Source organism: Lynx canadensis, chromosome A3 (genome assembly GCF_007474595.2).
Source record: "Lynx canadensis isolate LIC74 chromosome A3, mLynCan4.pri.v2, whole genome shotgun sequence".
In the NCBI taxonomy this organism is placed as follows: Eukaryota; Metazoa; Chordata; class Mammalia; order Carnivora; family Felidae; genus Lynx; species Lynx canadensis.
The window spans coordinates 87606650-87633597 of record NC_044305.1 but is presented as its reverse complement, the minus strand read 5'-3'; the positions used below and the strand labels follow the sequence as shown (position 1 = coordinate 87633597).

The window sequence follows — 26948 nt, the reverse complement described above, 5'->3', positions numbered from 1 at the left end:
TAGAAGTTTGGTTTTAGGGGCGCTTGGGTGGTTTAACTGATTGAGTGCCCGACTCTTCAGTTCAGGTCATGATCTCAAGGTTTGTGGGATCAGGCCCTGCAGCAGGGTCTGTTCTGGGGTTCTTCCCTCTCTTGCTCATTCTCCATTAAAAAAAAATTGTGACTTCAGAACCATGAAATGCTTCACGTAACATAAAATTAAATTTTAAAATGTAACCCCTAAATATAAAAAATAAAATAAAGAAATGAACCTCAATGGTAATCTACAAGGTAGCAGAGCTACTAAAGACTATCCAGGTGACTAGAAAGCTCTGCAATTTAAATATATATTCTTCTTAGGATATACCCTAAGGACAAAAACAAAACTGAAAAAGTATTTTAAACTTTTTAATAATCACATTGTTGGTTGTGGTCTCAATATTGTTTTTCTGATGTATGATACAGATAAGCAATTTTGATAGTTTAATTCCATCAATCGGAGGTCCTTGCGACTTACAATACCTGACATTAAGACAAATAAATCTAGATTTAAGATGGAAGAGATGGGGCACCTGGGTGGTTCAGTCAGTTGAGCATCTGACTCTTGATTTTGGTTCAGGTCATCTCAAGGCTATGGGATTGAGCCCTGCATCAGGCTCTGCACTGAGCGTGGAGCCTGCTTAAGATTCTGCCCCTTCCCTCCACCCTTATGCTCCTCTCTCTCGCTCTCTCACTAAAATTAAAAAAAAAAAAAGGAAGAAAGAAAAGGCATTCTATCACTCCCATAGGGGGAAGAAATCACTGCAGTTAGGGTGTTAGATAGATGTCTTTGAGTTTTCCCATTATCCATCCATCCATCCATCCATCCATCCATCCATCCATCCAACGATCGCTATACATCCATTCAGGCCTGCATCAGGCTCTGTGCTGGGCATGGAGCCTGCATTAAGATTCTCTCTCCCTCTGACCCTCCCCTGCTTATGTGTGTGCTCTCTCAAAAAAGAAAAAAAAAAAAAAAAGATAAATAGAAACCTGAAAGTCCTGTATTTGAGCCAGAAGAGTATAATGATGAATTTTATCATAAAAACAGAACACATATTTCCAAGCTCTGTCCACTGAAAAGCAACAACCACAACAGAAGCAATAAGCATCCTAAGGAGCCACTATTCCTTAAAGAAATGGCTAACTTCAGGTCTTGGGCAGAAAGTGTACAAGGTGAGCCTGCAATGTATCTATACATGGAGAACAAGGAATCTTTGAAAATTAGTAGTGTCCTGTTAAAAGGAATGAGGAGTCCTATCAAAAAGGCCCAAACTACGACCATTTGACCATCAATAAGACTACTACTGCAAAGGTATGCAACATCAAGTATGTTAAAATTCAGGAGTTCAATACTTAAATAAAAGAACTTACCATAGTTGGTGGGTGCCAGCAACTCATCTTAAAAAAATGATTAAGGAAAAGCATCAGTATTTACCATGCTTGAAATCATGACCTGAGCTGAGATCAAGAGTTGGACGCTTAACCAACTGAGCCACCCACCCCTGTCATGCCTTTCCTTATTTTGAGAGAGACAGAGATAGAAGAGGAGGGGCACAGAGAGAGAGAGGGAAAGAATACCGAGCCGACACAGGGCTCGAACCTATGAACCATGAGATTATGACCTGAGCCGAAATCAAGAGGTGGAGGCTTACCAGAATGAGCCACCTAGGCACCCCCTGCATCATGCCTTTCTTAAACAAACGACACCACTAAGTAACTAAAAAGCAGATGAGACAAGTTTCTTTTTTCAGAAGAGTATTCCAGCTTATACAAGGAATATACATTAAAATATCACCATTTTGCAACCCTCAATGAATAAAATATACATCTAAACTTTAAGCATCAACTGCTACTAAAATCCTAAAGAAAACAATCAGATACTTTGTGCCTCCTGATCAGGAAGATCACATCACCACCAGAAGCAGTCTTGACAAAAAGAAAAAGAACCAAATTCTGATGTTTCCATATTCAACCACAAATTCAAAGGATATCATAGGATAGAGGAATATACTAAAATTGCACTACAAGGCTGCAATTAACAAAATCTAAACTGTGAGGAACACTTCAGCAGTGTTTCTCAAATTATGTGAGGGATCAGCTTAATTTTTCTTTCCTTCCCCCACCCCCCATTTCCAATCCATCAGATTATTATTCTTTATAATACCAAACAAATAAATTAGGAAATTAAGAAATGCAGAAACATACAAAGCCCATTTTAAAATTATTAGAGGTGCCTGGGTAGCTCCGTTGGTTGAGTATCTGACTTCAGCTCATGATCTCACAGTTCCTGAGTTCAAGCCCTGCTTCAGGCTCCGTGCTGACAGCTAGGAGCCTAGAGCCTGCTTCGGAATCTGTGTCTCCCTGTCTCCCTGTCTCCCTCCCTCCTTCCCTCCCTATCTCTGCGCTCCTCCCCCGCTTGGGCTCACTCGCTCTCAAAAATAAACATACATTAAAGAAAAAAGACCTATCAAAACAGTCACAAGGTATGGACTTTATTTGGACCTTGATTCAAACACAGTATGTAGTAAAATAAAAATCATTTATGAAACATTAGAAAATTTGAACTGGATTTAAATAAGGGATATCATTAATGATGTTATTGGTTACATGAAAATAATCCTTATTTTTAAAAAGCACATAATGAAATATGTATGGGTAAACTGACATGCTGAGATTTACTTTAAAATAGAGGTACGAGTGGAGATACATATATTCAGCTTTGAGTTCATAATTATTGAAACTACATAATTAGTATATATGTGTAAATTATCCTATTTTCTTCAATATGCCTGGTATTTTCCACAACCAAATCATACTAAAACAAAAATTTTAAATCTTAAAAACTTGGCTCTCATTTTTTTTTTCAAGAATTCAAAAGGAACAGTTTTGGAGAGGCAGAAAATTTCCATAGCATTCTGTGCCAGAAAGGGTAATAAAACCTAGAAATTTTTATTAGAAGTGGTGTTGAATGCAATCGTTTATTGCTTTGGTGTCTAGATGATGAAATGATAGAAATTTAAAAAGTACACTGCAATCAATTATATCCCCCAACCAACTAGTAAGCAAAAGCTGCTACATATATGATGAAGTATAGTGTGAATAAAGGATGGAGGTATTGCAAGGTTTTCTGAAAAAAGTATACAACAATTCTAAAATTATATGCAAAGAGTCTTTATTTTTAGAAAAACACAAAACTCTTTTGTATTTGGAACCCTAAAAATTGCCAGTCTTAAGAACAATAAGCAGCAGACAGGAACATGATTTACTAAGTATAGCATGGTTTATATATGGTTTACTAACCATCAACACCTGTCACTAGGATGAAACAAAAATCATCCCTATCACTTTTATGCTTTAGGAGTTCCTTTTATTCTAATTTAGAATCCCAATTTCCATGTAACTAATTTGACAGAAGAGTTTCACACTTAAAATTTTAAGATTAAATTCCAAAGTTGAGGGGTGTCTGGGTGGCTCAGCTGGTTAGGCGTCTGATTTCGGCTCAGGTCATAATCTTGTGGCTTCCATGACTTCAAGTCCCGAGTTGGGCTCTGTGATGACAGCTCAGAGCCTGGAGCCTGCTTTGGAGTCTGTGTTTCCCTCTCTCTTCTGCCCCTCCCCTGCTCATGCTCTCTCTCAAAAAATAAATAAAAACGCTAATAAAGAAATTTTTTTAATTCCAAAGTTGATTCAGACAAGATTAAAGCTCTTACTATCTCTGGTTTTAAAAGCTTCAGAGCAGCCTAAGGAAAAGATTCTGACTATACTGCTTTAGCTCACTGGCACCTTATTCTCCAACCTTTTAATAGCTCTTCTCCATCTTACTACATCACTCACCAATCAGGTTTTAATTACAATAGACAGATGGCATTCATAAGCTATCCCTCTCCCCACCCCATTCATTAGTCTATGGCATGTAGTAACAGTTTGTCATTTTGCTCAAGCTGTGGCTAAGCCTGAACTGAGTGTGCAGTGAATTTAGTGGGCAAAAAAAGTTGCTGCTTTTTGTTCCTCATTCTCGCTCACTGTGAGGTAATGTGCTGTGATGGGAGTAAGAGATCTAAAATAGTAGTAGTTTTCAGGCGCCTGGGTGGCTTAGTCAGTTGAGCGTCTTGAGTCTTGATTTCGGCTCAGGTCATGATCACAGGGTCGGTGGACTGAGCCCTGCATTGGGCTCTACACTGAGCATGGAGTCTGCTTAAGATCCAGTCTCTCTTCTCTCCCTCTCCCCTACTCTGGTGCTCTCTCAAATTAAAAAAAATTAAAAAAAACAAAAAAACCCAAAAAAGTAGTAGTTTTTCATTTCCTTCCATTCATTCTCTTATTAACTGGTGTACTCTAATCTTGGAAAAGTTACGAAATCTGGTATTAAAGCAATTCAAAGTCAGTGGGCCTATGTTTGAAGCATGCCTAATCTAAAAATTTACAGTACAGGGCTATGTCCAGCACCTAATAATCCACTGAATTATTTTTTTGCACCTTTGCAACTCTTACAAACATATTAAATACAAATTCAAATGGTTTAAAAAGCAACTGTTTTACGGTCCACAGAAGTACAGGCTGCTTGGTCTTTGTAGTTTCAAGCTAATACTAAATGACTTGCTAGAAGCTATCTTAAATAGGTCCTGGCAGAAACAGATGTTACTTCAAGCAGAAAAAAGTATCTTCCTAACACATTAAAAGCTGCAATTTTACTTAAACTTACCTGGGTCAAACTTGCTGTAATGTTATTTTATCCAGAAAAAATGGGAGTTTTAAGAAATCTTTGACCTATATATGAATGGTTGAAGCAAAGTGAACCCCTGCTATGCTATGACTTCCAGTAATACATGAAGAATCCCCAAACATCCTAAGTCACAGCGGTCTCCTGTCTGAAATCAGAGGCAACCAAGTCTTTAATAAAATCAGCCACAAACACAAGATGATATTTTAAATATACAGTAGGAACATTTATTTTAACACTTCTAAAAGATATTTCTCCATGCCTGATGATTTGATATAAAAATCAAACCCATCATACTTTCCCCATCAGTCTCTCCACATCAAGGGCAATCAGAAATTTGTACAACATGAATATTTGCTTCTGAAACAAAAATTACAAATTAATGATAACAAAAATACACAAATCAACTGGACCCTAAACGAATTTCTAATGAAGTCCTTCCCCTTTCCCCCAATCACCTAGAGCTTCTTTCTTCAGCCTCATTCTGCTCCTTTTCCTTTCTTTGCTTGGCCATGAACTTCTGTTAAAAGCAATTTGCAATATAAAATGTTTATTAGATGTAGCTTTGCTCTGTATACAAACGTATCTAATATATTTCACTGAATTTACAATTTAAAAGAGCCTGATCCTACAAAACAAAGATTAGAAACACATTGCCTTACATTAACATTCTTTCCTTCCATTCACCAGTCATCTGATATTTATGATATACCAGGCATTATGCTTGGTGCTTGGGGATTCAGTGGTCAACAAGATAGGTAAGGCCCTTTATTTCATGGAGCTTACATTCTAGTGGGGGAAGAGAAATAATAAAAGAATAAATAAACAAGACAATTTTGGGTGCTGGTAAGCACTATAAAGGAAAGAAATACAATAAGGTAAGTGATCGAGGATGACTCTTTTTGGAAGTGGGAGGGAGTTTTGTACTTCAGCTAGGTCTTTCTTAAGCACAGCCCTTTCTGGGAAGTTGATATTGGAATTCAGATTTAGCTAAATGATGGGGAAGAGGTGGCTATACAAGTGGCATTGGGAGACAGCAAAGGAACAGTGATACAAAGGTACAAAAGCAGCAAAGGGGCCTTTCATGTATGAAAAGGAAAGCCAAGAGAGCTAGGAAAACCGAAAGGTAGTGAGCAATAACTGTGAGATCAGAGAAACAGGAATCAGATCTTCATAGCCCTACAAGAAGAAGTCTGGATATTATTCCAAATGTAATACAATGCCAGTGGAAATTTTAAATGGAAAAATGACATGATAAAGTTAAGAGCACAGGTAGTATAGCGTAACAGTTAAGGGTTTGAGGCCAGAATAGAACAGAGCTAGCTTCAAATCCTAGGTCTGCCATGAACTAGCTATGTGAACTTGGGACTAGATACGTGGGTTTAGATACTCTTTAAGCCCGTTTTCCTGATCTTTATAACTGGAACAATAAAAAATTTAAAAAAAAATTTTAAAAGTACATTTTGAATGACACCATCCACCTCCTAGAATTGACAAGGGGAGTAAATATGCTTCCAGCAAATAACAACTCAATAAATGTTAGAGCAGTGTTGATGCCACAGATTCAAGGTAGAGGATATATAAAACAACTCTCAAAGATTCCGGAGCAATCAGAAACACTGCTTCAACTATGGTTAATGATGATTCTCTAAAGTAGTGCTTCCTAAAGATGAGTACAATTTTAAACAGGGGAGAGGGGTTGTGATTAAATCCATTTAGGGAATGTGTTAAATAAAGTTTAGCAGATTCTGACTAGACAATTCACAAAATTTAAAAAGCTATGTGTCCATGATTCTGCAAGAGGCCATCAGAATACATGGTTTCCCACACTTCAATGGAGCGTCACATGGGACTAATGACCTGCAGAATCTACTCTGGGGAATGCTGCCAGAGGAAAAGGAATAAAGACTCGGAGTTCCTGGCAAGGTACACTGAAGACTGTACTTTTGAACTGAAGAGGAATGAACAGGTACAAACCTTCAAAAGTTCTCCCAAAGGGAAAGAATGTACATTTTGGGTGGACACTTAAGTAGTTTGATTATAATACTACCCCCTGAAGAATTTCATGAGATGTTAAGAAAAAAAAAGAGTTACCTCTGTATTTTGCTTATGACGTGTACTCTTGCAGTGATTTGTCATTGCTTTTTCACCTGAGTAGAAGAGGGAACAAATTGGACAGAAGAATCCAGCCTTCGGTACAAGAAAGTCCAAATCTAGAGGATGGAAGAAAGAGGGGGGAAGAGAGTGGAGGAAAATTAATAATTTATCTATAGCTGTGTTAATTTATCTAAACACAACAAACGTGCTAATCACAATATATATTTACATATAAACATAATATATACGGCTATGTACCTAGGGATCAAGAGCAATTAAGCTTTTAATCACAAAACCAATGTCTCTATCTTTGAATGGATTCTATAATATTCCAGAGCCTCCAGGATACCATGACATTCCTTCAGAATAGCAATTTACTGGAAAATAATCTAAAAGCCTTCGAAATAAACCTTTTTGGAATCCCTATTAAAATGAATCAAGAAAAAAAGAGGCAGAACGATGGGTAACTGCTTGAGGAATATGCTGGGTAAACAAATATGGTGCTCCTTAGCTCATTTTAGCTGGCCACAAAACAGTTTGCCAGCCAAGCTTTTCAGCATGTTCTATTTAACTGAAATTTCTGCCTGGGCAAGTATAACTCAATTCTTTCCATAGCAGCAAATGAAGTACAGGAATACAAGAAGAGACATTTCCCAGAATGCAAAAAAAAACCTTGCTAGGCCTAATAAACTGTCTTCAGAAATGCCAATGTGAATTTCTACTCTAAATAATCATCTAAGCAAGGTTACTGCATTAGTTATCTAAACAACAGAACGCTTACTACGGTACTGAACTTTTATTTCATATGGAGAAGGAAAAATGTCATGTTTATTTTTACCTTCGGGAACATCAGGTACCACTGATTTCCCTAAAGAATCCTCAATCTTCTTACGTTTTCGTTCTGGTTCTGAATCCTTCAATGCAGATTCTTCATCAACTAAAATCATTAAATTTTCAAGGAAAAAGTTATTCAAAATAGACTTACAGCCTATAAACCTAACATCAGATAGTCCCTGCCTTCAAAGATTAACTTATGGTTCATCTCTCTAAGTAAACCTTCCTTGGTTAATCCCACTTGACCACTCTTCCAAGATTCTTCAATGTTAGGAATAAATGGACAAAAGCTAACAGCATATTTTGTTTATATATTGCTCTCAAAAGAACTTAAATGGTAATGGAAGAAGCCCAAGTTCTATAATTACTGTCAAGAGTTAACTAGAGTATGTTAAAGGGCTGGGTTGGGCTGGGTTGGGCTGGGAAAGAGTGTGGATTAAGGAGGAAAAGACATGGGCAGAAAATAATTCTGATGCCCTGTACTGAGGCTCTCCAATCAGGAAAAACTGAGCCTAAACTGACAGACAAGACCCTTGTCAGACAGAATCGTAAGTGAAATTACAAATGTTAAAGCCCCGCAAAGTAATATGTGAGAAACATTCAATGTTAGCAGACTCTGCATAATATGATCTTGGGGGAAAACAAAAATGGGAACTGGTTCCAAGCAATCCTGGTTACCCTCAGTAGCTGTAATACCTTACTGTTACTGTGGTAGTTGACAAATCTCCTTCACATATACACCATCTACTTAGCATTTATCTTGTGTGAGATAGGCAGGTCAAATCATCATTATCCCTATGTCTTCAGAGACGGAGAAAGCAAAACCAAGACACAAGAAACTATAGGCATGCCCAAGGTCGCAAGGCTTGGACAGAGGCTAGAACCAAAGCTTGTGACTTCAAGTTCAGTGTCTCTCCATGCAACTGGGCCACTCTTCAACAAATATGAGGGGATGGATAGGAACTATGAAATCATTATTCCTGGTGTCTTACAAGTCATCAAGTCCTAAAGAGTCAATTAAAAAAGGCTCTCCCTTTTCTTGACTTGATTAAAATAGCCTGTAGTCTCTTCCTACAAAAGTTTATTCCCTCACCAGAGTAATAATAAACTTTCTCAAACATATTTGCTCCAGCTACATTTATCTTGTAATATTAAAAATATATGTTATATATAATTATTTAAATAGATTAGAACAATTATTTTAGGTTTAAAATTATTTAGAAAATTACTTTTGCTTCTGCTAGGTCCTTTTGTCAAATGTATTGTCCATTAACAGAAATAAATTGTTATATAAACAGTATATAAGTCATCTTTATTCTTCAGCTGAGATGAGGCAGTTCCAGACAAGCTGGTAGTTGCAAACAGAAATCCTGGGAGAAAAACACTCTTATGAAATCATGCTAGGAGCTATTTGTCAGATTACCAAACTACTAACTATAGTTTTGTATCAAGGAGAAGTTATGGAGAAGAACACACAAAGAAGGAAGAGTACCCACTTAGCCATGGGAGAGAGCTTCAAGAAAGACATGAACAATAGTAACGAATAATGCAGAGAGGTCAAATAAAACCAAATTAGGAAGAAAAGAAAACAATAAATCAAGCTGGCGGGGGTTCTCTGTCAACATCAATTTCAGGAAGGTGAATTAGAAAGAAGTCAAAATACATTCAGTTTAATGAGAAGAAGTGAAAACAGGTGATTCCTTCCAGATACTTTGCACTGAAAGCAAAGAGAAGGGGTGGGAACCAGAAGGATTCCCAAGTTAAGGGCATGTTTTTTTTTTTTTTAATGGGAAAGACTTGGCCATATTTTATATGTGAGGTGCCATGGTAGATCAAATACAAGTTGGTAGACAGGGGAGATACTCTATTTGCTCTGGTAAATGGAAATGAAAGCAAGGTTATCCAGGGAGGAGTGAGCTGGGTAATGCAGTAGGTGATACAGAGTGGGGAAAAGACCCCTATTACATCTGGTTAGGAAATGAGGAAGAAAGGAGGCCTAGAACAGACTGTGAAGCAGCACTGAGGGCACAGCTTAGATCAGATTCAATGAACTTGGACTGGATCACAGTTGGTAGTTTTTCCTTAAAGAAGACAGGACAGAAAAGCAAGAGGGCAAGGAGGGTACATCAATGAGAATGGTACAAAGAATACCTTGTAGTGCTGTTTAAAGTCATCCTAGTAGTTGATTTTTTGCTTTAACTCTCTGAATCAGTTAACTTGAGACATGGAACTGTGTGTTTTTTCTTACCCTTTTTATAATTTTGCTCTGAATATAATAGACACAGTGACAAATATTTGTTGAGTGACTAGAGTATTCACTCTCACTAGACACTGGTCCTTATTTGTTTCAACATAAATTTTATCAATGTTTAGACACCTTGTTTAATCCACTGGCTAGCTGCTTGGCAGCCTCCACAAAGCAAGGGATCTGGGCCCACAAATAAGAATTAAGCAATGATTTCTACTTGAGGCTGCAACATGGTCAGAATAATCTTTTGTGTATCATTTCCACAAAATTGTCATGTTTTATTGTCATATTCTATCATAAAAGGACTGCCTCCTATTCTGTTATCCCATTCTATTATATTCCATTATCTTCAAGTTATAAAGACAAAAATCTTTATCCAGGTAAGGCTGCCTTCTCTGCCTCACCACCCCCCCCCCCCACTCTATTTCACTGCTTTTCTACTTTTCTTCTTAGATGGTAGACCTTTGGAATTTCAATGACCACCTTGTGTTGTGTTACTTTCTACACTCCTCCCCACTTCCATCAATCCTGCTTTACCTTCACTAATTTGGAAGGCCTCTTCACCTTTCACTGGTTCTGTCGCAACAGCTCTTTCCGATGGTGGTGTTTTCCCAATTCTAACTCTCTTGGTTGGCGTTTTAGCTTTAAAGAGAAAGTCTAATTTATTGCTATAGTAATAGCATGCCATTCTTAGTTCAGAAATTATTTTGATCTTCCTAAAGTGAGCTAAACCTATTACTCTATACCATCAAAATATTACTTGACAGTGAAATGGTACCTTTACAAATTTTTCTAAATCCTAAATCTAAGGAAAAACTGGGAAGCAGTCTGGTATAATAACATCCTTCTATTCATCAAAAGCTGTGTTTTCCAGTAACACAAATATACCATTTTCATTCCAATTCTAATTTGGGCACTTTAGTTTGCTTTCCAGCTTTGTCATCTTTTCTTGAGGTATGATAACTTGGGACAAAGTCTGCTCTATAGTTAAAAGAAATCTGTGAACTTGCACACATTTCTTTGGATAGTATCACTGGCCATATAACTGCTTGTTGACTTCTTATATTAACACAGGAAAAATTATTAGTAATGCTGCAACATCTATTTTAAAAACTGTAAATGAAATCCCCTCATAAAGCAGAAAAACTACCACTTCTAAATATCTACCTGCTAAATGTCTTTCAATCATGGTTTTCAGATCTTCTTCCATAACATTCTCATTTATTGGACCAACGTGGGACAAGGCTTCAAGCTTCATCTTCTTTGTGTCCACAGCTCTCTTCTTTCTATCCCCCCTTTTATCTGTGGGATGGTCATTTTTGCTTTGTGCTAATTCAACTTTTAAATCATTGTCTCCATCTTCCTCTTCTCCAACTTCATCAACAGTAACAAAATTAAGCTCTTCTTTAAGGTTGTTAAAATCTGCCAGGGAGTCTTCATCCTCTTCAGTTACTTCATCCAAAGTCACTAAATGCAAATCACTGCTGTCATCCTGTATCTCATCTACAGTAACTAAGGTAGAAGGGTCTTCAGGCATCTGGGAAGAAATGAACCCAATGGGATCCCTTCCAGTATTTCCCTCATCTCCTTTAGTATTTAAAGTGGTAAAACTTAAGTCTGCCGATTCATTTAAAGGTAGCTCCTCAACTTCTCCAATTTCATCCACAGTTACCAAGCGTTCCTGTTTGAGGAGATCTTGCTCTTCAGCCACTGACAGTACAGTAACATCTTTAGGTTCACTATGGGAAATGCAATCATCTTGATCAATTAACTCATCTAATGTAAGAAGTGAATTTGAATTTTTTACCATTTCTTCCATATTTATTTCTTCTTCATCAATTACTTCATCCACAGTGACTAGAGCTTGTGCTAGATGTGCAGCTCCATCTTCCTCTTCCCCAATCTCATCCAATGTTACAAAAGATAATTCCCCCTCAACAACACGAGGGGCAGAAGTTTTCCCCTTCTTCTTCTTTAAGTTAAGTTCAGAGGAAGGGGTATTTTTCAGAGCTTCTTTTCTTTTTCCCTTTAGTGGGTTCTGCTTGGCTTGAAAAGGATTTACTTCTTCTATAACCTCATCTACTGTGACAAATTCATCCAAATTAAATGGAAATGATGATTCCTGTTGAAAAGATTAAAAAAAAAAAAATCACAGAACTGTGAACAGAACCAGATACCAACAACTGGTCAGGTTCCAAATAATCTCAGTAAATGTGCATGAAGGATCATCTGTGAGAATTTCAGGGCAAAGAAATTTCCTATAGGCTGAGAGAAGCTAGTTTTTAAAGCCCCACAAATGAATCAGCTCTAATTCATAATAAACAACACCAAAGGTAAAATCTTAACAAGATCAACCTACTTTCACCTTTACTTAATTTCAATAAGATTACAATTATTTCCTAAGTGATATACGAGTTTTGAAATATGAAACACAAAAATACTACACTTAAAAGCACTTACCAATTACAACAATGTAAAGAATTTACTGTTCCCTGTTAAATGTTACCTAACAAGTGTTCTAGGAGACTTATCAGACTATTAAAAGTACCTCAAATGTAGCCGGAAAGTAAATAGCTAAGTAGATTGCTCCATTAACCAATTAAGATATACAGCATTAATATGAAGTTTATTCTTACTAAGTAAGACTTAATGTCAAATACAACTGCATTTGGAAAAAAAAAAAAAAAAAACAACAGTATGTGAGACGCCTGGGTGGTTCAGCCGATTAGGCGTTCAACTCTTGATTTCAGCTCAAGTCATGATCTTATAATTGTGAGATCAAGCCCCATGTTGGCTCCACACTGAGCATGGAGCCTGCTTGGGATCCTGTCCGTCTCTCCCTCTGACCCTCCCTCACTTGCACACACTTTCTCTCTCTCAAAATTTAATTCTAAAAGAGACAGAGAGAGAGAGAGAGAGAGAGAGAGAGAGAGAGAGAGAGAAAACAGTATCTGTAATTTGAAAAATGGTGTTAATACTAAAGAAAATAATCCCCAACAGGCCTCCTACAAACTTAGTATGCTATCAACAATCAATTACTAGTGTATATAATGACATTAGAACATACACTCAGTAAGGGGGTGGGGGAGGGAACGGACATGTAAGCATTTGTAATACCCACTTATTAAGACAACAGAAATAACTGTTATCCTTACTTCTGCTTCTTAAACTACTACCATTTCTCCTTGCCCTGAATAAAATAGGCCCCAAATCATCCCTTACCAGGGGAAAAAAATAAAATGACTAAAAAAATATTTTATGCATGGTAGGAAACCTAAAATATCAAACAACAACAACAACAAAAAGAAGACATTTATTTGGCAGTAGAACTTAGTACCAGGAAAGTAAATCTTAAGAGCCCATCCAGTTAGGTTAAATTGAGCATCTCAAAAGGAAGACCTGTTTGCAAGTTCCACAGAATGGCAAGGACCCCAGTCAAACACCGGTCTTCTTTACACATGTGCTTTTATTCTGTTTATAACCTATTGCCATCAATAGAAGATTGGAGGGATTTTCCTATTTTAATTCCCTTCCTACCCCTGCCTAATTTTTTGCCCTGCACCATGAACACAAACCATTTAGCCTAGCTCAAGGTCAAAAAACAAATTGGTGGTAGGGTCAAAAAAAAGGTATCTCATTTCTGTCCCTTGCTCTGTATCAAACTGACTATTACAGGAGAGACACAAGTTACACCACAGATGAACTCTTCTGTTGAAGGACAGAATAGAAGGCTTAATGTTAGTGACTTGTTTCTTACCTCTTTAGATTTGGAACTTCTACCAGTGGTGCCTTTAGGATTCTTAGTGTTTTGCCCAGCCAAAGTCTGAAACATTAAGTAAAAAAATATAGAAAAACAGAATTTACAACTATGTTATTAATGTCCTTAAAAAAAAAAAAAAAGAATCCAAACACCAAACAATATCCAAACACATTTAATTATGCAAACAGTTAACAGGTATAGCACACTAAGTCAACAATCATTTAACAGTACAGGCATCATCTCTGTAAGCTGTAGTTAAATTGTTTTATTGATCTTTTCTTCCCTATAGCCACAATGTCTAAGTTGGGCAATCAGTAAGCTGATAAAGGAAGCTTCACTTTAAGAAAGAAAACCGTTTCCCATTCAGAAGCAGAGTGCTAAGTCACCTCAGGACATTCACTGCAGAATTTTTTTTAAACCAGTTATATTTCTGACCACATTTTATCCAAATAACGTTTTTCAAACCTGTTAATAAATTACTAACTTGAGCTTATTATTTAAATGTCTATTGGCTTAACTCGATGGAATCATTAAGAGAAACTGAGTTTGGGAGTGGAGTGAGGAGATGAAAGTACAAAACAAGATTACATCTCCTACTCCAAAGCTACCACAGCAGAGCTATTTCAAAGATACACTGAGCCATTCTTCCTACCCTCCTCACCTTATTGTTGCTGTCATCCCGTTTCATGATGGAAGGTCTAGCCTCTGTTTCCTGAGATTGTTTTGTAATATCCCTGTAATCCAGTTTAGAATCCTTGCCTTGCAGGGCTGAGATCCTTCCACTGCCTCCTCTGGTAACACCGCAATGAGTGGGTCTGAATTTATTGCTGTTTTCAGCCAAGCCTGACCTGGCACTTGGAGGTTTAAGGAGACCCAATTCCTTGGCTGAAAGTTTCTTTTCAGCATTTATTTGATCTCTGAGTACAGATTTTAGAAAACTTTTCTGGTTTTCAGATTTTGAAGCTGTAGCTTTTGCCTTTGGAGAGGAGACCATACCAGCCTTGATGCTTGATTTAGTGCTAGATGTATTTGATACAGCCAACATACTAGTTTTACTAGTTTCATCAGGCTTGTTGGCCTGACCCATTCCTTTATTTGGGTATGCCTTGATCACAGCATTTTCTGCAGGCTTTTCTTTCACTGCTGCCATAATCTTTTCCAACTTCTCTGCAACCATCCTAGCATCACTCCTTTCAGCCTTTTCTGTTCCTATCTGCAGATCCATTCTGGTTTCCTTACTATTAATTTCATTCTTCTCCTTTTCATCCATGTTACTTTTCTCAGGAATTCCCTTTTTGTTCACTGCTTTCTCATCCCCAATGGCAATTCCAGGTACTAAGGCCACAACACAAGGAGATGGTACTATTTCTGAAACAGTTTCGTGTTTGTCTACTTCAGCTACAGCTTCTATCATAGACTGTGTAATCCCAGAAAAGAAATCTTCTGCTCCAGCTGGAGATTCTTCTAGAATTCCTTTAATGTTCCTTTCTTCTATAAATGCACTGTCAGATGTAGATAATTCTGTTTCAGGGTTAATAATTTCTGCCTCTTCCCTCTCAAAGTCACTGGTATACACCTGCTGATTTAAAACACACTCCTCTACATTTTCAGTAAATAATTCAATACTGATTGGAGTGGATGCTACAAGAGGAATTTCCACTTTGACCTCTTCTCCTTGAGTTTCAACTTCCAACGTTTCAATAGCAAAGTCAGAGTCACATAGTGCTTTTTCAGGTTCTTCCACACAAGGTTCTTCCAGCTGTACAGAAGTTTCTGTTTCAATGTTGGGAACAGTTTCTTCTTCAACCTCACTAGGTTTAACAGAGGGACTATCAGCTGCTGTTTGCACCTCACTTTCATCAACTGGACTGTTTTTCAAGTCAGGGCTAAAAGTATTTAAAAACAAACAAAAAAGAACACAAACAAAAACACAAACAAAAATCAAACTATGATGAGAATTCAACCATTATAAATAATCCTGTTGATGCCAATTGTTAAGACTTCCTGATGCATTAGTAATAAGCACTGGGAAATCCAGCCAATAGGCATTAAAATGGTAAAGATGTTTTGACATAAATATGTAAACAATATAAAATTTTTAAAAAGATCCTCCATTGCATTGAAGATTTCTTCTTAGTTCAAAGGAAATAACGACAAAACTATGATCACTGATAAAATTCTTCTAACCAATTTTTTTCCTTCTGGGTCACGTTTGCACTAGACATGAGAAGGCTGAATGTGAGACATCTCAAATTATTAAGATCTTCCCAAGAGTGCTAACTAAAATAATAAAATATATGTATAGTTCTACAATGAAACTAATAATCCATGCATTGAAATTTAAAATTTTAAGTGAATCTTACCTAAAATGAACAGAAAAAGAAACTGGTAGGGAGAAAGGCTATACTCTTAACCATGTCAACTCTTTTTTTTTTTTGGATGTGAGACAGATTTGTTTTTCCCAAGAACTGTATTTATTACTAATAGTAATACGTAAAAGAAATCTTTCTTTGGAAGTATCTTTTAAATACTCTATTGGATTCAAAGTTAGAGGTAAAACTAATAGAATCACCTTAACATAAAGTATGTGCCTTTGGCTACCTGAGTGAGAAAGTATATATTAAAAGAAATCTTTCCAGTTACAGAAGAATAATTTAGAATTCTGAAGTCTTAAGTAAAATTGTTCAGAAGAAATGGAGAAAATGCATGGCAAGTATATATAATTGATCTTTTTTCACTGTGGTCTTCCTAAATCCAAAGTAAACAAAAGTGTATGTGATTCTGTAATTCAACTTCTTTCACTGAGACAGAGACAGAATAACTTTTTATATTAATGTTCCACAGATCAGAGGTTATCTTGAAGAATGACAAGGAAAATCTGAGCTTCCGAAGCAATGCTATCAAAACAAATCAAATGTAACGAATACATCCACTTAATTACATTAGAAGCAGTACATTAGAGGAAGACATCAGAATGCCATTTCAATACCTCATAGTAAAGAATATTGGTTTTTTTCCTCCTAGTTTTCAAGGAAGGAGGGGATGAGACATCCGCTCGATATGATTCTCAGAGGATGGCTATATATCTTTTAGTTGATGCAAGAGAGGCGTATCAGTGTCCTGAGATGTTAACATTTCAAAACTTTGGAAAAAGTAAGTGCTACTGTATCAGGGTCTAATCATTTGAGACAATAAACTGGTTTTCCCCTCCAAAGATGGTTAAGTTTAAACTTCCAAAGGAAAAAAATGTTCTAAGAGATTGGAGAAACACCTCTTGATGAAAAGTTATAAAGGCAGAATTTGAGAAATTTAAGTTCAAAAGTCAGTAACGACAGACTTTAATCCGTATGTATTCTATTCATTTATATAACCTTCCTTTATACGCTGAAAGGGTTTAAAACTTTTTATTTGAAATAATTCACATCCCTTATATTCAAAAATACCAATGGCTGATTTTAAGGGTTCCAAATCCTTCGAACTAGCCAAAATAAAACTTGTGGCCAAGTACAAATATGACAAAGATAAGAAAAACTTGTGACATTTAGTTATAGCAGTTATGTAAATAATTGCTTCTCAAAATGTAAGCTTTCATTTTTAAATTTACAAGACTCATTTTCAATAAAGAAGATTAAATTCAAACTCCTGCCTCATTATAGAACTAAACCATTAACACTAAAGGCTTTATAAATTAGAGCTATACAAAAACACCAAATCTACTGAGCTAAAGGAAAACAATGGAGACGTTGATTCCTGGCTCTAGGACATAGTAAGTCCTTCCACTTTACCATATTTAAGGTTTGTCAAAAAAAAGCTATTATCTTTTATACAAATCACTATGCAGTTCCATACTTCAGAGAGCATGGACCTACTTAGATAAATGGCTTAATACGACGTTTGTTTATATGCATCTGTCTTTTAAAATTATAGTGCTTTCTTCATAGATTTCATTTACCAAAAACTAACATCTAGTTTTCTGGCTAATATGGGAAAAAGCCTCCGTGTTCATCAAGTTAGCCTGGAGAGTCAATTTGAGATGTCAAATAAATGAATTATTAACACCGAAGTATAAAAAAAAAAAAAAAGTCTTTTAAAGATCAAAGGAATACACAGTCAAGTTTTGGGAAATGGCACAAAAAAGAAATAGGAAAGACATCCAGGATATAGGTATCTAATTTCCAACCCTGTACCACTTCCACCTCCCCATAAATACCAGGGTTTCAAAACTCAAAAAAAGCTGGACATGAGAACAAAGGTTAATACCATACCCTACACTTTGCGAGAAACTTTAGACTACAATTTAACAATACTGAAGATTAGTATTTACATTTCAGAGGGCCACTGGGAAGTTCCCAACATTATTAACGAGTTGGTGAAAACTGCACCTTGCATCCTTAATCACATGGTAAGTAAATAATGTTTACATGGGAGGGAATGAGAATAGGCAAAATGTAGAATATTATTAATACATCCATAGATTTCCTTTAAAAACAGGAAATACATTTAAATACATTAAACTAATTATAAACAAAATAATCACATCAAGATGAATTAGCACTCAAAAGTGCCTCAAAAACAAAAACAACACAAGCACCAGTATTTTCCCAGGATCACTTTACTCCGATAAAGAAATGTGAAGTATTCAGGCCCCATCCCACGTCTTTTTCTCTAATGTATGTAAGTCAGAAAAAACTGCAAAACGGAAATTAAGTTATTAGTACTAGAATTTTAAAAGTGAATTTTGTAAGGTTAAACAACTATCTGTAAATTCATTAAGAAGTATCTTTGGGGTGCCTGGGTAGCTCAGCTGGTTGAGTGTCTGACTCTATTTCAGCTCAGGTTATGATCTCATGGTTGGTGGGTTTGAGCCCCACACCAGGCTCTGGCTGACAAAGAGATCACATGGGATTCTCTCTCTATCCCCCTCTCTCTGCCCCTCCCCTGCTCACACGCACACAGACTCACTCTCTCTTTCTCTCAAAAATAAACAAACTTAAAAAAAGAAAGGATAGGGGCGCCTGGGTGGTTCAGTGGGTTGAGCATCCGACTTCGGCTCAGGTCATGATCTTACAGTCTGTGTGCATTCGAGCCCTGTGTCCGGCTCTGTGCTGACAGCTCAGAGCCTGAAGCGTGCTTCCGATTGTGTCTCCCTCCCTCTCTGCCCCTCTACTGTTTTACACTCTGTCTCTCAATCTCTCTCTCTCTCTCTCAAAAATAAAATAAACATTAAAAAAAATTAAAAAAAAAAAAAAAAAGATCTTAGATTTTAAAAGGTGAGTCAAATAATGAGAGGAAAAAATGACCAGAACACAGACAATAGCTGTTCGTGCAGACCTGAAACTATGTCAAATGAAATATACGATGAATTTTTGGAAGAGCCTACTCACTTAATCAGCCGGAGTTAGTGTGGCCAAACTGTAGGTCTACCTATATTACATGTGGCATTACCACTCAATAAGCCCTTTGTGGGCTTCTATATTCAACAGTGCTGTTGGCATTACGTCTTAGACATGTGAACATAATTGGTATTAATAATGTACAATTTAAAAAAGTCTGTACTGACATGTACAGCAAACCTAATTGCTTAAAGTTACCAACATATTTTGAAGTACTCTTAATTACCTTTGTCATTTAAAAGCCTCATGTAAGAATTACTAAGACAAACTGAAGCAACTAGTGGCTCAGTCAGGTGAGCATCCCACTTCAGCTCAGGTCATGATCTTAAAATTAGTGCATCAAATAAAACAAAATATCCATATTTAAACACTTTCAAAATGCTCTTTCAAACTGATAAGCTCTTACTACAAAGACTCTAACAAGGGCAAATCACTTAGTATTAAAAAGGGAAAAGAATTCTAAATCAGTGATTCTCAATGAAAAGCAGTAAAAAGAAGGTAATTAATTGGTTGAGGCAAAAGTGGTTATAAGGGTGAGAAAGTTCCTAAGAAGAGGGTGTATTATATATAGTCTAAATAAGACTGGGAGTCACTAGTTTGTATAAACACATAAGAACAAGTTTTCATCTTTTATCCAAGTTTTCAAACATTATTTTGTTTTATAATAAATATCCTTCCCCCAGTTGTTTTCAAAAAGTATCAAAATACATACGGAATACTTTCTTTTTTGGTTTTAAGTCAATGAAATTTTATTACTGTGTTTAACTTTTCTGGGATAGAAAAATCTAACAAGAATACTGATAACAGAAATTGAGTTGTTCAAGAGTCCTCACAAAACATTTCATAAAGAAGTCATATTTGTGTATTTAATTCAAACTGAGTTTACATATTTGGTTTTTCTAAAGTATCAGTAAATACCTTAAAGAGACTAAAAAACAAAACAATGCTCCCTCAGTCAGAAAAAAAACAAAAAACAAACCAAAGACACACAAACTGCCCCACACTTCATATATATAACACAAAATGGACATGGAAGATACAAACTTTTTGCTACAAGTGAACAATTACTATAAAAGGCAGAAACAAAATTTAGTAATTAAATACTATGCAAAAATGATAGCAAACTTAAAGCAACATACCTTTCTTTTCCTAGTTCTGGGTCTTTGTCAGCTTGAGCCTGTAACACAATTCCACATTTCATTAGAGGCTATTCTACTGGATTTTAAATATTTAACCCATCAGTGCAATGTTTTCAGTTCTTAAAATCTAAGCTAAAGAAGCAAGACCACATCTTAAAAATAAAACAGTTTTCAGTGTCCACTTTAAATTTCAGATTCTAGAATTTTCTTCTCATTAAAAAGCCCTAAGGTAGGTTATAGAGAATAAGTGACACACAGAAATTAATCACAGAAAGTCTCAATGTTGATACAAACAAGAAACTTTTTTAACTTTAAAAGCTTAGAATTACTGCCTTTTTTAAAAGAATAAAAACCATCAACATCTTCATTGTGCAATTATTATTTAAAAAAACTACTTATAAGAAAGACTACTGAGGATGGCTGGAAGGGTGTTGGGTGGGGTGAAGGGCTAAATGGGCAATGGGCATTAAAGGAGGGCATTTGTTGAGGGGTGCCTGGGTGGCTCAGTTGAGTGAGTGTCCAACTTCAGCTCAGGTCATGATCTCACTGTTCATGGGTTTGAGCCCCGCATCTGGCTCTGCACTGACAGCTCAGAGCCTGGAACCTGCTTCAGATTCTCTGTCTCCCTCTCTCTCTGTCCCTCCCCTGCTGGTGCTCTCTCTCTCTCTCTCAAAAATAAGCACTAAATAATAATAATAATAATAATAATAATAATAAAAAGGAGGGCACTTGTTGGGATACACACTGTGTTGCTATAAGTGGTGAATCACTAAATTCTATTCCTGAAATCATTATTACACTACATGTTAACTAACTTGGATTTAAATAATAGTAAAAACAATCTTAAAAAAAAAAAAAAAAGGCTTTCTATTCAAAACACCTAGAAGTGCTGAGCAAAATTTAACAATAATCCTTTTAAACATGTATCTAAACCACTAAAAAATAATGTCCTAGGGCCCAAAATGGAAATTAAAATTCAATGCGTATGGGGGCACCTGGGTGGCTCAGGTCATGCATGATCTCATGGTTTGTGAGTTTGAGCCCCGCACTGGGATCTCTGCTGTCTGGGCAAAGCCCACTTCAGATCCTGTCCTCCTCTCTCTCTGTCCCTTCCCTCCACCTCCCACGCATGCGCTCTCTCTCTCTCTCTCTCTCTCAAAAATAAAGGAAGTTTATAAACAGATAGATAACATTCGACGCCTATGTAACCAACACTGGTCCAGGCACTGGACACATCAGTGAACAAAATAGCAAAAACTGTCTGCTCTTTAGAGCTTATACATACTAGCTATATGCTTTTTCTGTGGGAATCATGTGTATTCTGAGTGGGGAATTATCTTTCTCTGTATTTTGTCAGATTAAAAAGTGAAAATTATACTTTAAAGAAATTGAACAATGTGCCTAGAGAGGACTCCTGGTGTGGGTGATGGGAGTCCCAGGCCTTTGTTACTGGGGCATCTTGCTGGGCAGTCTACAGTGTAATGATACATAAAGATGAGAGTTGATAAGCGCCAATCACAGTATTTACAATCAATCTTCCCATTCACAGGAGAAACTTATGGGGGGGGGGAGCTGTACGATAGTAGAGGAAATCTATACCAGATACCCTTATTAGCTAGCTTGCTTCTTTATTCATAAATGGGAAAAACAAATGCACAACAGAAAGCAAGATAAGCATACAAAACAGACTGAAGATATTTCAGAGAACTGCAATCAGTTCCAACTGAAATCCACAAAATCAGTTACAGGTGTTACTTCCAGAAAGACAGAACACTAAAGAGGAAGACTTTCTTTGGGAAAAGGAACACACCAATCTTTATAAATTCACTGAGTGCTCTAAGCAGGATATATGAAGTCCCAAACCAAGATAAAACCTTCTTCACTGTGCTAGCTAGCCATACTGATCCTCCTTGGAGTTCATGAATCATCAACTCTGTCCTTAAGGACTTAGCACTTGCTCTTCTTCTTAAAAAACCTCCCTTCCTTTTTATTTGTAGAGCTTGCTCTCTTACTTTGTTCAGGTCTCAAATAACTATTCCTCAGAGGGGTTATCCTTGACAACCCTAAAATACACATTCGCCCCCATCTATTACTCTACCTTTTTATCTTGATTGGTCTCCATAGCACTTCATAGCATTTTTTACCACATGACGTGTGTGTGTGTGTGTGCGTGTGTGCGTGAGTGAGTGAGTGAGAGAGACAGACAGACACATACACACATACAGAGATTTATAGATTGTCTTCTCTATTAAAATATAAGCTCCTTGAGGACTTGGGACATCAACTCCTCTGTTTATCCATGTATTCCAACACCTAAAATAATGCTGGCATATAGATAAGGCATTAGATAAATATCTGCTTAATGAATAAATGAATAAAAGCTGAAAGCCTTCAAAAGAAAAAAATACATGAGATATGATTAGAATCAGCTTTCTCCTTAACAATACAGGTTAAGGGGCACCTGGCTGGCTCCGTCAGTAGAGCATGTGACTCTTGATCTTGGGGTTGTGAGTTCAAGTCCCATGCTAATTGTAGAGAATACTTAAAAAAAAAAAAAAAAAAAACCAGTACAGGTGAGGAGCACAGAATTCTCCATCTAGAAAACCTATCAATGAAATATGTAAAAGCAAAATAAAGTCAATTTCAAATATGCAGGGATTCAGAGTGTTTACTGTCCATACACAATTTCTGCGGAAAATTATTTGATGATGTAATCTAGCAAACAGAAAAGCAATCCAAGAGAGGAGGAGATACAGAATCCAAGAAATAACTGAAGTAACTCAGAAGAGCAATAAAAATAAATAAACATATACAGTTGCTTTACAAAACAAATGGCCATAAATTTAGAAAAGTCAGAAGAATCGCTCTAACAAGAGTAGATTCTATTCAACAAATAGTAATTAAGTTATATAACCTGAAGAACATGAAGACAATCATCCTTTTTCCTCTCAATAACAACCCCTACCCCAAACGACAGGAAATAATCCAAATACTGAAGAAAACAAAAACACAGCATCATTTTGAAAAACGAATGGGAATATAAGAAAGTCACCTCCAACTGTACAAGATACTGTATTTCCTTCTTTACACAACCACCCTGATACTACTGAATTCTGTAGTTAGTATCTTTTTTTTTTAATTTTTTTTTTAATGTTTATTTTTGAGACAGAGGGAGACAAAGCTGAGTGGGGGAGGGGCATAGAGAGAGGGAGACACAGAATCTGAAACAGGCTCCGGGCTCTGAGCTGTCAGCACAGAGCCCAATGCGGGGCTCGAACCCACAAACTTTGAGACCATGACCTGAGCCGAAGTCGGACGCTTAACCAACTGAGCCACCCAGGCACCCCTGTAGTATCTTCTTAATCAAGATATCAAAAATACAGATATTAGTTTTTAGTACTTAGAATTAAGCCTTCATGCTTCATATGCAGGGGTAACTATAGTTACATAACTAAAGGTTGTAACGAGCACCTGTGTAAGTAACATTACAGGTAACAAAAATAAAAGGGGGAGGGTGTTGAAGAGGGTAATACAAGGATGCTAATTACTTAATTAACTCATTATAAACACAGTAAATTAAAACCTGTCATTTAAAACATTTGGGGACATGATTTATTTCCATTTCCTAGTCTAGCTTTCATTACTTCTCATAGAGACTATTACAATACCTTGAAATTAGTCTACCTGCTTCAACCATCAATTTACCATTTTTTGAATCAATATAATGGACACTATGTGACATGCTCAAGACTACGAGGCTGTCTTATCAGTGGTGGAGCTAAGTCTTTGTTCTTATGTTCTTCAATTTAATAAGCCATAACAATAAGGTTCTGAATAAAAGCTTGGGAAGTAAAGTATCAATTCAGGCAGAGGTTTTTGATAATTTTCACTTCATTTTCTTTAGGTCTAAAGATGTGGGACTGTATTTTTAGAAAAATAATTTCTATATCATCAATGTTTACTATAATTCTGAACAATGTCATAACAAAAATATCAAAACACAAAATTTTAAAAATACAATATTCTGTTGAGATGCTAAAAACTTTTAAAATTGTTTCTGAAATTATCAGCTTAAACAAGTCACTCATATTTGTCTGAAATCAGTACCTACCACATGATACATTTACTTATAGATGCTCTATTTAATTTGGCTTTAGATGGTGGAATTGTATTTTTTCTTGAGCTAGCATATGATTTTTGGCACATTAATAAAAAAAAACCATGCAGACACCAAATATAGACCCTATTATTTACCTCCTATTATGGAGATACAATGAAACTATTACAGAAAACGTGTTAATTCTTTCGAAGGTGGTTTACTTATCATTTTCATACATGTATTATTACTGTGTAAGCCAATAATCTGTAACTCTTATGTCTTATACAAGAGTTTAAAATAAATTAAAGAAAGAAATAAACAAATTTCTATCAGCAAAAGGCTAAAATGGACCAAAAGTAGACTCTGCATTCTGGAGATAATTATGACCATGTTACATATATAGAATCATTCTACACATATGTCTGTAATAAGTATCAGAATGAACATGTTACATTTTTCAAAATTACTTCACATGACTGTAATTTAAACAAATTTATACTGTGCCATAAACCATGACAATTGGAGTAGTGATTGCAACACAAATTTTTAAAAGAATGTCTAAACTTAGTACCAATTTGACTACTCTCCAAGAATAATTCTTAAAAAATTTCCTTCAGAGTACCTCTTTCTAGTTTTGGAAGAATGACCTTTACAGTTTTTTTTCATTTTCTAAAAGCACAGAAGTTTATACAAAATAATCTTACCTCTGATGAATCCATCTTTGGAGATAATGTGCAGGTCAATACATGGTCACCTATGTTCTGTGGATTTTGTTTCAGAAAGCTATACATTGACTGAGCAGATTCAGGGCTATCTAACTGAAGAATTGCCTTTGGAGAAGATAAAAAAAAAAAATATTAAGTAGCTCCTAAAAACAAAACAAAACAAAACAAAACAAAACAAAACAAAACAAAACAAAACAGACCTGAAGTACAATTGCCATATGATCCAGGAATTCCACCCAAAATAATTGTAAGCAGGGACTCTAATGGACATCTGTATGCCCATGTTCATATCAGTGTTATTCACAATAGTCGAAAGGTGGAAGCAACCTAGTATCTATCAACGGATGAGTAGATAAATGAAAATGTGATATATGCAAACAATGGATTATTATTCAGCTTTATTTTTATTTACTTATTTTGAGAGACAGAGAGAGAGAGAGAGAGGCAGGCAGAGAGGCAGAGAGAGAGGGAGAGGGAAATTCCAAGCAGTCTCTGCACCATCAGCCTGGAGCTGGATGCAGTGCTCACACCCACAGAACCGTGAGATCATGACTGAGCTGAAACCAAGAGAGTCAGAAGCTTAACCAACTAAACCATCCAAGTGCCCCTATTATTCAGCTTTAAAAAGGAAGGTAATTCTGACATGTTACAATATATTCTGAAGACTTTAGACTAAGTGAAATAAGCCAATCGCAAAAGATCAAATATTGTATGATTCCACTTATGTGAGGTAGCTGGAGTAGTCAAATTCATAGAGATAGAAAGTAAAATGGTAGAATGGTGGTTGTTAGCGGCTAGGAAGAGGGGGAAGGAGGAATTACTGTTTAATGGACAGAGGGTTTCAGTTTGGGAAGATAAAAAAAGTTCTGGAGATGGATAGTGGTAATGGTTGTTTAACAACATGAATATACTTAATGCCACTAAATGGAAACTTAAACAGGGTTAAAACAAAAAGTTCAACAAAAACACTTTCTAATTTTTATAAAGAATGGATATATTTTTCTTCCAGACTTCAAATGTGATTTCAAAGGTGAGGTAAATCTTCATTTCAAAGGAAACAAGAGAAAACAATCCTTAAAATGTGGCAAAATCAAGGCAAAATGGCAAAGTATGATAGGTATTTTTAAGAAATTTAAAGAATACCTACCAAAAAATTAAACTTATCAAAATTCCTTATGCCATCTGTCATCTCCCTTCCCTATGTCACACTATTTCTAAAGTATTTAACAATCTAACATGCTCTATGTATCAGAAGCATGTCAAAATTAGTCATCTACTTTTGATGAATTAGGTGCTTTTTCAGAAGCAAACATTCTCAACTCTGATATGAAATGCTACTTTTCTAGGTAATACATGCTTCACCAAAATCTAGTTTTAGGGGTACCTGGATGGCTCAGTCAGTTAAGTATCTAACTTCAGCTCAGGTCATGATCTCACAGTTCAAAAGTTTGAGTCCTGCATCAGGCTCTGCACTGACAACTCTGAGCCTGGAGCCTGCTTCAGATTCTCTATCTCCCTTTCTCTCTCTGCCCCCTCCTCCTCTTAGGCGCAGGCGTGCACTCTCTCTCTCTCTTGCAAAAATAAAACATTTTTCTATTAAAAATCTAATTTTAAGTATCTGAATTAAATATTAAACACAGAGGGCACAGCAAATGTAAAGAGGTTAACAATTTCTTTTAAGGAAGGAAGCCAAACCATGAAGTAAAGGGCTGATCATTTTATACTTCTTCCCATATAACTAAACAAAGAGACCAAACAACTCTCTCTGTGTTTTATGGCTGGAAGGGACTTTAGGAACTATCTGGCAACACCTTTTTTCAACTTAGATGAGAACTAAAAGTGTAAGCCAACTCAGCCAAGGTCACAAAAGTAATTAAGCTTAGATGAACTCAAATCTGACAGCTCAGAGCCTG

General features: G+C 36.2%; 1 protein-coding gene across 11 annotated transcripts in view; it reads right to left on the bottom strand.

The window, feature by feature from the left end:
• Positions 1–4939: 4939 nt before the first annotated feature.
• Positions 4940–26948, bottom strand: part of ZNF638 (zinc finger protein 638) — an 86427-nt gene continuing 64418 nt past the window's right edge. For 8 of the 11 annotated variants that reach the window (XM_030310812.2, XM_032592665.1, XM_032592664.1 and 5 more), the window contains 9 exons: positions 25015–25140; positions 20212–20249; positions 14341–15565; positions 13677–13742; positions 11087–12041; positions 10457–10576; positions 7676–7774; positions 6835–6953; positions 4940–5260 (listed from right to left, as the gene is read on the bottom strand). In XM_030310812.2, the coding sequence (XP_030166672.1) occupies positions 5195–5260; positions 6835–6953; positions 7676–7774; positions 10457–10576; positions 11087–12041; positions 13677–13742; positions 14341–15565; positions 20212–20249; positions 25015–25140 (2814 nt within the window). In that variant the 3' untranslated portion in view covers positions 4940–5194. The other 3 variants (XM_030310805.2, XM_030310807.2, XM_030310808.2) reach the window with 3 other exon arrangements.